This window comes from Siniperca chuatsi, linkage group LG1, assembly GCF_020085105.1.
Source record: "Siniperca chuatsi isolate FFG_IHB_CAS linkage group LG1, ASM2008510v1, whole genome shotgun sequence".
Taxonomy (NCBI): Eukaryota; Metazoa; Chordata; class Actinopteri; order Centrarchiformes; family Sinipercidae; genus Siniperca; species Siniperca chuatsi.
This window is the reverse complement of record NC_058042.1, coordinates 36,614,755-36,624,775: the sequence shown is the minus strand read 5'-3', so window position 1 is coordinate 36,624,775 and position 10,021 is coordinate 36,614,755. Positions and strand designations below refer to the sequence as shown.

The 10,021-nt window shown below is 42.2% G+C and overlaps 1 protein-coding gene across 4 annotated transcripts; it reads right to left on the bottom strand.

The window, feature by feature from the left end:
* Positions 1-1,003: 1,003 nt before the first annotated feature.
* Positions 1,004-6,849, bottom strand: znf414 (zinc finger protein 414). Of its 4 annotated transcripts, none has more exons than XM_044196614.1 (5): positions 6,688-6,849; positions 6,327-6,457; positions 4,989-5,089; positions 4,350-4,897; positions 1,004-1,866 (listed from the first exon to the last, which is right to left on the bottom strand). In XM_044196614.1, exons 1-5 carry the CDS (start codon positions 6,737-6,739, stop codon positions 1,706-1,708), a joined length of 993 nt encoding a protein of 330 aa, XP_044052549.1. In that variant the 5' UTR covers positions 6,740-6,849; the 3' UTR covers positions 1,004-1,705. The 4 variants fall into 4 exon arrangements, with proteins under 4 accessions (XP_044052549.1, XP_044052557.1, XP_044052566.1 ...); XM_044196622.1 differs by having other exon boundaries at positions 4,989-5,094; positions 6,347-6,457; positions 6,688-6,845; XM_044196631.1 differs by having other exon boundaries at positions 6,347-6,457; positions 6,688-6,845.
* Positions 6,850-10,021: the final 3,172 nt, after the last annotated feature.

Below are 10,021 nucleotides of genomic sequence, written 5' to 3'. Positions count from 1 at the left end.
TTTTTCTTGTAAAGCTGTTTGGTGTGGAATTGGAGAAGTATGTAAAGTGGTACATGCAGTTAGAAACACCGTCAAAAGGATTCTGCAGTGCACACAAGCAAGGTATGGCATCTTGGAGCTGCTCAGACAGTTTGAGTTAAGAGAGGGCTGGCACTAGTGGCAATGTTTTTCATGTCAACAAATCCCACGAAAAGACCAAACCAACACTGAACGTATCTACTAACAAGAATCAGAATCAGAAATACTTTATTGATCCCCGAAGGGAAACTCTTTGTTACAGCAGCTCGCCTTTACGTCAGTGCACACAGGAGGAAGTACTAGCAAACAATATGATACACTATAAACACTATAAACAGGTCAGAAATAAATTAAGTATCATGTCGGTATAAGTATAAGATAAACTAAGTGTCGAGTACCAAGTGGGTTTACTGGTTGATGATGAAAGTCCAGTATAAATACAATGTAACTAATTATGTAATAAATAATAGTAATAAGCGGAGGTGCATGTACTGTCGAGAGTAATTGAGGTATATAGTATCAGTAACAATAAATAAGAAAAACTAACAAGGGAAAACTAATATTGCACGGGAGTGCAATAGAATTGTGCGTGAATCCCAGCCTGATGGAGGTTCCTCCTCTGAGCCGCAGAGCTCACTGCTGTCCAGGAACTGTTAAAACACACAGCGAGCCGCTCTGTTGCACCGGGTGACATGTTCCTTCATCACCATGAACGCACACACTGTAGTTTATTCTGACTCAGACAAATACTAGAGCAACACATGTGGATTCATCCGCCACTGAAAATAGTCCCCATCAGATGTACCATTTCCTCCTGTTGGTTTGGTAAAAACTACAGCGAGCAGCTGTTTGAGGAAATGACTGAGTCTTTATAAAAATGTCTATTTGATTTGAGCTGATTGACAGTAAGGAACAATGGGCTTGGAGTTGAGAACCACAGACAAGTTAGGGAAGTCAAACTATTGAGAGACAGACTAACACAGAGTTGGTTTTGGTCTTTTTATTGGATTTGTTAACATAAAAAAAATCTAGATTAACACCAGACTGATCCTTTAATTGGTAAGGTACAAAAGCCCAAAACACAAAGAAATTCAGTTCACACAAGTAAAGCATCTGCAGGGAGAAGCAACACTACAATCCACGTCAAGTGTTTGTGTGTCCATCCCATCTACAACAGCACTGTACAATGCACAATCTTCCATATGGGACCGAAAGCTACTGTAGCAGTGTGAAAAACAAAGTTACACTACCGTTTTTTTAATGCAGTGACAAAAAAGTAATGACTTCATGGGGATTTTGCCTGACAACACCCAAATATTATGCACTGGGGTTTCCACTACTTCAGAGTGTACTTCTGCAGTCTAGTCAGCTGAGAAAGGTTTGGTGTACAATCAATCTGGGACGCTAAAACTAGCAGTCAGATATTTAATGATATTTAAACATAGTATGTGTGTCGGGGAGCAATATGCAAAAACACAGTTAAATGCTTTGTGAACATGGACAAAGTAATGTAAAATAATGAGTTTATAAGTCGCCGCTCTTGCTCTGCTCTTTACTCAGAATAAAAGGTGTAGTATACATGAACCGTCCATCGGTCAGTGCAGCAAGTTAAACCTTCGACAGAAGATGAATTCAAGGACAACAAAAAGACATTTGCTTGTTCAGTAGATGTCCTCCTGCTTCCACACTATGCGTTGGTGGCAGAGTCTTCTGCAGGCTTGTTACCGCTGTGTTGAGTGTTGATGTGTTGAGTCATTTCCTTACGGTTGGTTACCGTGTGGCCACACTGGACACATGTGTAGCGCCCTCTAGTGTGCTCCCAAAGGATGCGTCTGTTGCAGGCCATACCTATGGGATGACAGGACAAATTAAGCCGGCGCTTTCTCCACACCTTACATTTTTGATAAGAAGGTTCTGATTTGCATTCGGCATAGTTTTCGCCATTTTAACTGTGCAGTTACACATACAGAATATATCTGAACAGAAAATTTTGATTTTATGCATGTTTTCAAGGCATGAAAGTTTCTGTCACCAACTACATGTCTGCAGAGACGTTCATTAATTTGTTATAATCAGTCCTCAGATGGCAAAATTCATCCGTTTTACCTGACCTACCAACAGTGTGCAGGACGGTTTGGTTCTTTCACAAACAGTGAGCTGCTGTAATTAAAATCTGAAGTCACGGCTGAAAAGTTTCTGTAACAAATTAGCTGTCACGTCAGTGCACACAGGAAGAGAAGTACTAAGCAAAATATATAATACACTATAATGCAGGTCAGAAAATAAATTAAGTACCAAGTGGGTATAAGTATAAAATAAAATAAGTGTGAAGTACCATACCATACCAACCTTACCGTATTATTATCATCAACCTTACCGGTTGATGATAATAATACAGTATAAAGTAATAGTACATGAACTGTCAAGTTAAGTGTAGCTTATTAAGGTTATAATGAGACGGAGGATATTGCACAGCAGTAATAGAGGTAGAGGTGAATAAATATCAATATCAATAGGGAATTTTAAATTGAAAAGAGTATATTGCACAGGAGTATTAACACAGAATATTGCACAATTATGTCAAGTATTGCAGAGATGTAATGATGTAATGTGGTGCATTTTGGGGGTCTTCCGCTGAAGGTGCTCCTTTGTTTGGCCAGCATCCTCCTCTCTGACACCACCGCCAGAGAGTCCAGCTCCACCCCCACAATGCCACCGGCCTGACGGGTCAGCTTGTTGAGTCTGTTACGGCAACAGGCAGCATGCAGGCTGGCGGATGCGCACTATCCCTATAATTATATACATATATATAAAGTTGGCTCTGCAGAAATAGCTATCAAACTTTAGCTTGAATTAACTATACACTAAGACGAAACACTGTGGTGTTGGACATCACCAGTCTTAGGCTTTGCTGCTCAGGAGGCACTAAACAAAGCTTGGTTGTACAAACATGGAATATTTGAGCCTGAAAGTTAATTTGTCACCTTGGAAATAGCAGTTTTACAAGCTTTTAACTGCATCTCATGCAGGGACGCACTGATATGGAATTCAGGGCCGATAAAGATAACTGATGATTAGCTGTTCATTGTGGCCAATATCAATACGATAACAGATAATATTAATTTTACAAATGCAAAAATGAGGGCAGAGGGCATTATACATGTTAACTAGTTTATTTTTGCCGTCATCGTCCCTACAACAACAAATATATTATTGTAAATTATTGTTTGTAACAAACCTTTTTTTAATATGTAGAATAATTAATAAAAGGACTGTCTCCTTATTGACGAGCATGTGGCTGCATTAGAATCATTTTACGTACTCTTGGACTAGTTAAGTGTTTCCTAAAGCCCTTGGACTGGCACCATTCATCCTCTCCTCTGTCCGAGACTCTGAGGACAGCTCCTGCTGGTTGCTCTCAGCCTCACAAACTACAAGAGTTCAACACATTTTCAGATACGTAGCTAACGAGGCTCAACTGTTACATACAGTTAGTGTCGGTTTGTGTTTAGCTTGTTGACGACATTTCGCTGTTAGCATAACGAGCTCAGTATGGCTGTGCAGAACATATCTGCTTTGCATTTCTCTCACTTTATCAGACCAATAATGACATTTTCTAATATATTGGCCACCAATACATCGTGCATCCCTAATCTCACGCTCTTCATTAGTGAATGGAGAGCGCAAACTGTATTCACTGATTCACTGCTGTGGAAATGCCAGTTTTTTGGGCGACTTTATAAAACAGTGCTGACGAAGGAAGTCAACACATACAGGCAGGAAGAGAAACAGGAAGAGGCGGGGCAAGCCGGTGTGCGTGTGTGGGGAAGAGAGAACAGCAAGGTGAGCAGATTAAAGTAGTTTGTGCGTCAACACTAAAATAAGGTGGAGGATTAAGTAGAATTAAAATGGTAACATAAGAAATAATTTACTAGAAATTGGGTAATGTATTCATATATTTTCAATAGACAAATCCATTTTTTGTTGCAGAATAATGCCCTGCGGGACATACTTCTTGTTACATTTGTTTGTTTTTAAGAGAAAATTATTGAATAAAATATTGAAATAGACAAGTTTTTAATTTATTTTGGGGTAAATAAATTATGTTAATAAAAAAATTATCTTTAGAATAATCGATAAATTATTCAGATGAATCGAAGAAACAATCGTCAGGTGCAGCCCAGAGACGATCTTTGTAGAAGTGTGTGTGCCTGAGTGAGCTCAGACGACCGACTTAGCACGCTGAAGGATTTTCTTTTGAACATACTGTGGAAGTAAACGTGTCGCCACATCTGGCAGGTGGCAGCTGTGCTTTAGTGTGAGGAGCTCACCTTGATTCTTCTTCCAGACGGCTGAGGAGCCAGGAGCAGATCCTGGAGCTGATCCTGGAGCTGATCCTGGAGCTGATCCTGGAGCTGATCCTGGAGCTGATCCTGGAGCAGGGTGGGCGGGCTCGGGAGAACTGGTCTGTGTCTGGTGCTGACCTTGGGCATCAGGGGGGTCAGGAGCTGCTGTTGGGCCATCCAGGTTTAGAGATGGCGGCAGATCACAGGCTTCGCTCTCAGGAGCTGCCTCTGTGAGCTGCTGAGGAGCCAAAAGGGGGGGGGAGAGAGAGGGGCCAGCAGAGTCTGCAGCAGCAGGGAAGGAACTGTCTGGGTTTGGGATTTCAGAGGGTAGTTCCTGGGGTGTAGACATCGAGTCCAGCTGTGAGGGGTTCTGGTCCATGGCCGTGGGGGTCATGTTTGGGTTGGTCGCAGCAGCAGGCGGGGGGGGCATCGGTTCAGTCGGCTTTGTCTTCCCCCGTGGCACTTTGGAACAGGTGTGCAGGTGAGTCAGGAGGCCACGGTAGGATCGCAGCTTTGTGCGACAGCTCTCGCACCTTCAGAAAGAGCAGCAACGTTACGTTTTCCTGGTGAACAAACAGAATCTCAGCTGAGAGCGCGGGGACGGCCAAATAAAGACCAACTCACAGGAAGAATATGTTGGGCTTGTGATGATGCCTCATATGTTCCATCAGTTTCTCCATGTCGGGGAAGGAACCGCTGCAGCCGACAGCCGAGCACAGCAAGACCTTTCCTGAGCAGAGGACAGACCTCATGTGATGTGATGTAGAGACGCCACAGTACATTCCCCTCACCGCCAGCCCAAATCACACCAAAACAAAACCTTACAGCCAGATTGGACCCTTAGGTTTCCACTAATAAAACTACTTTTTGAAATGTTTGAGGCTGTGCTGTCCTCAGTTTTTTTTCTAGCTCCACGCTGACAGCATCAACTGCTCTCATAAGTTATATTTCAGAGGAACCCACAGGGTCATTTTTCAAAATTTGGAATAAGCCCATTTTATTTTGTCTATAGTAGCAGTACTCACTTGACACAGGAGGTTGTGCCAGTGTCTGGTTCAAAAGTAGTTTAGCCAACGTAGGGGCATACAGCACCGGAGCAGCGAACAGAAAAGAGTCACACTGCACTGCCTCAGAGCTCTGAGGCAGTGCAGTGTGCAGTTTCCACCACTTCGCTTTGTAGTTAGGTTCGAGTTTTAGACAAGCCTCAGTTTGTAAAAGTTTACAACCTGCCGATCAAAAATCAGCGCAGCGGTTCGACTGACAACACGAGAGTCGTCATGAATAAAATAAAACCACGACACAGAAAACTAAGCAGAGGTGTACTGCATCTCAGTGTTGTCCAGCAGAGGACACGTGACAAGGAAAATCCACATCACAATGAAAAACTATTCTTTCAGTAATTAAAAGCTAAATAATTGTCCTTTTAATGCGTTTTTTTTTATCATGACAGTAGATGCACACATAAAAAAGGAAATACATATAACAACGTGGATTGTATTTCTTTGATTTGTTTGAATTTAGGCATTAAATCTTACACTCAGACTGCTTAGCCTCCGCTGATCTTCATCTATTCCAGCTGCGCTCTTCTCACTCAGTAAGGACAGGAGAAGTGACTGTAATGACCCAAGCCTGATGTTCTAACGTCTGTATTGTGGGATGGAGACATCAGGCCTACCACCAGGCTCAGCTGGAATATGGCACGAGCTCAGAGCTTGGAAAATGTGCCACCTTATCTAAATTAGACCAATCTCTCTTGCTGCCTGGCAGCATGGCGGCAGCTGCTCTCTCAGGATGATCTACCAGGGGAGAAAAAGGCCTTAAGCTGAGCTGACTCATTCTGTCAGGTGGGGGAAAACACAGGTAGTCGTTCATCGTAGTTGTCCCTCTCTAGAATTTTGATGCTATTAACATTACATACAGCAGTGACTGGTGAAATATCTCATACACTGCCTGCACATGCACCTCCTGAGCTGGGAGCTCACCAGGAAGAGACTGAGCTGGGATCTTATGGTCCTTGATGTGGCTTTCCAGAGCGCTCCCGTCTGCGTACACCCGCTTACAACCGTATAACGGACACGGTGTCCTCTTGTTTTCTGAAAAGGACAAGCAAAACTTTATAAAATGCCGTGAATTTAACTATTTGGTTATGTTACAGGGAGCAATAGTATAAATAACGTCAGTAACTTAGCGACAGAACTCGAGCTGGTTAGCATGGCAGCTAGCTGACTGGCTAGCTTCAGTCAGTCACGTAGCTGGCGTCGTTAAGCACGATGGGATAAAAACGTAGCGGATGTGGCATCTGTCTGCAAGCTAAATAACAAACCTCCGTTTCCATTTTCAGCTGTCTGTGAGACTGTGCTGGCCGAAGACATCATATTGGCGGAGTAGGTGAGCTCGGCAGTGACAACGACAATAGAGGATGATTAGAAACTGACTACAAGAACCAGAATGCAATGCGACAAAGACGGCGCACGCATACAAGTGAATTAAGCGCTTCTTCTTCTTCTTCGATTTTACTGGCGGGCTACAAACCTAACCTTAAAGGGGCCGCCACCTACTGTAACGGAGTGTGTAACATCATGACTTTAACCAAAACTAACAACTATAGAGACGTTATATTGTAGATATGATACCTGCTTCTTTTAAATCTTTGAATAAAGCCCTTTGAGCCTGTAAGTGTTCCTCCCCGGTCCCTAACAGACCTGTGGTGCTCCGCTCCCTGCCTCCCTGCCTCTCTGCCCTCCAGTCTCTCTCTTTCTACACTGAACCTCCTACATCCCATCAGCACGTTCAGCAGATTCCTTCCAGTTACAAGTCTCCCATTTATCTGACTGACTGTTTCATGGTATACAAGCTAGCACTGAGTCCTGTGTGTCCTGGTCTTAGCCTAGCACAGGTAACATCTTCTTTCCTGCATTTACCTGATTATTTCTGACTGACAGATTTTTGGATTTTATAGTATTCTGTACCCTTACTGCCGTTATTCCATGTTTCCTGCCATGATGTCATTATTCCCTGATGAGTTAGTGACTTTGCTTCTGATCTCCCAAAACAAATTTCTAAAATGTCGTTATCATTTTTGTTTAGTGCATTTTTAGTAAGTTTATCAGCAGTCTCATTTCCCTCTGTTCCAGCGTGAGAAATGAACGTCTGTTCCCAGTTGCTGCAGATTCAGTGGGCTCATATAAACCTCGATTAAAAGATCCTCTCAGACCGATTCTCCCGACTGTATACTTTGTACTGCAGCGGCACTTTAACCGGTTTAACCTCCTCTGCTGTGTGTCCTGAGAGCCTGTTTGAGATCCTCCAACACTTCCTCGGTCAGATCCTGGGGGGTATATACCCAGCCCTACAGGTTCCTTATCTGAGTGTTTTGATCCATCTGTAAAATATTAAGATAATTCTAGTAACTTTTCTTCACATACTCTTGAACCATGCACCCAGTGTTATCCTTCCTCTCTGCCCACTCTCTCCTCTTTTCTAGTGTTTGCAGATTTCCTTATCTTCTCACCCAGCATGTTAGAGATACCTTAGTTCTCCTCAGATGCAGAGGCAGTCCACTGGATTCAACCAGCGCTGCATTAATGCTCCTAAACTAAGTCTTCGTGCTCTGTGTCGTGTCCTGTCCGGTGTTTCTAGGTGAGGTTTTGCTGCTGCTTCATTCACCATGCAGCCACAGTCCAGAGCAGCTCTCATCGGAGCCCTGTATGAGTGTAATAATGCTTCTTTGTCAGCTCCCGTTCACTTCCGACCACACACCTCATTACATCTAACACCTTTTTACATTTGGCCTCGATATCTTCAGTATGCTTCTTCCATGTGTGTTTTTCATCAGTCCATAGATATTTAAAGGCTTGCTGTAGTGTGAACCCCTGCTCGTCAGCTGTTCTCTCTTCACTGAGCAGCGTAAAGCCTGATGGTTCTGCTCCTGAAGGTTCGAGTCCCCAGCCATACGACCATCTCTCTACACTGCCTGTTGCTTTCTGTAAACTTTTCAACACATGTGAGCAATTTATTCACCTTTTCCAGATTGCTCCATCGCCTGTGTACACTGCTGACTGCACACCTGTCCCTGTATTTTCAAAGAAATCATTAATCATGATATCAAAGAGAACCAGACCGATGACGCTACCTTGGGGTATCCCGTTTTTAATAACAAAACTATCTTTCTGGTTCCTGATCATACTTTAGCTTGAAATGTTGTGTTTGATAGAAAATCCATGATCCCGTTATACAACCTTCCACCTATGCTTAGCTTGTTCAGGTTAATTAACAGACCTTCTCTCCACATGGAATTACACGCTTTCTCAAAGTCAAAGAAAACTACAGCCATCATTTCCTTCATCACTTACTTTAATTAGAGCGTGGATCTTCCTTTCCTAAAGCCAATCTTCCTTTTTCTAAAAAGTATGATCACCTGTAGACAATCATTATTTCCATCCATTGACAGTGTGTGAGGTTAGTGCGGTTGGTCTGTAGTTTTCAGCATTGGATGTATCTTTTTTCTTTCCTTTCTGTCTCTCAGTGAGGTGATTTCCACTGTGAACGCTGGCAAAGACTCTTCCTAGGAGCTTTTTCTATTTCTGTTATTGCTGATTGGTCTCCATCTGCAAGTACTGATGTTTTATTGTTTAACCTTCTCCCACTCATCTTTTAACCATATTCCATACACGACCCACATCTCTCTCTCTTCCAACAGAAGAACTAAACTGTCTTCAGGTATTCCTTTTAGCTGTTTTCATTATTTTGTGTGCTATGGCTCTTTTCCTTTATATTCCATCAAATGGTCCACATTCATGTTGTTTCTGAAGTTTCTGAAAGCACTATTTCTTTCTGTAATAGCCAAGCTTCACTCAGATCATCAAACTGATTTAAATATCAGTCAAAGGTAACACAAGTAAACACAAAATGCAGTTTAGTTTTGTCCAGCTTTTGAAGATCTTCTGGTCTACTTCACTTTGTCAGGCAGGTCCTATTTAAGTGACTTCTTGATTGAGCACAGGTGTGGCAGTAATCAGGCCTGGGTGTGGCTAGAGAAATTGAACTCAGGTGTGATAAACCACAGTTATGTTTTAACAGGTGGGGCAGTAATCAGTAATCACTTTTTCACACAGGGCCATGTAGGTTTGGATTTTGTTTTCCCTTAATAATAACAACCTTCATTTAAAAACTGCATTTTGTGTTTACTTGTGTTATCTCTGACTAATATTAAAATTAGTTTGATGATCTGAAACATTTAAGTGTGACAAACATGCAAAAAAAATAAGAAACCAGGAAGGGGCAAACACTTTTGCACACCACTGTATGTATAGAACTTTCTTGGGTATATCTCTCTATATTTATATTACATATAATGGGAAAGTGGTCACTACCTGTGTTATCGTTGCATATTTTCCATTCATACAGACTAGCCATATTTGCAGAAACCAGTGTTAAATCAATACATGACATCTTATTCCTGTTTATATCTAATCTTGTTCCTTTACCATTGTTTAGACAAACAAGATTTCTGGGATCTATCGCTTCTTCAATCACTGTACCATTGTAATCAGTACGATCACTTCCCTATAGACTATTGTGTGCATTGAAATCACTTCTCTGTGACTTTCCTCTCCCAGTATTTCCTCAAACACTGCTGCTGTTAAAGTTTGACATGG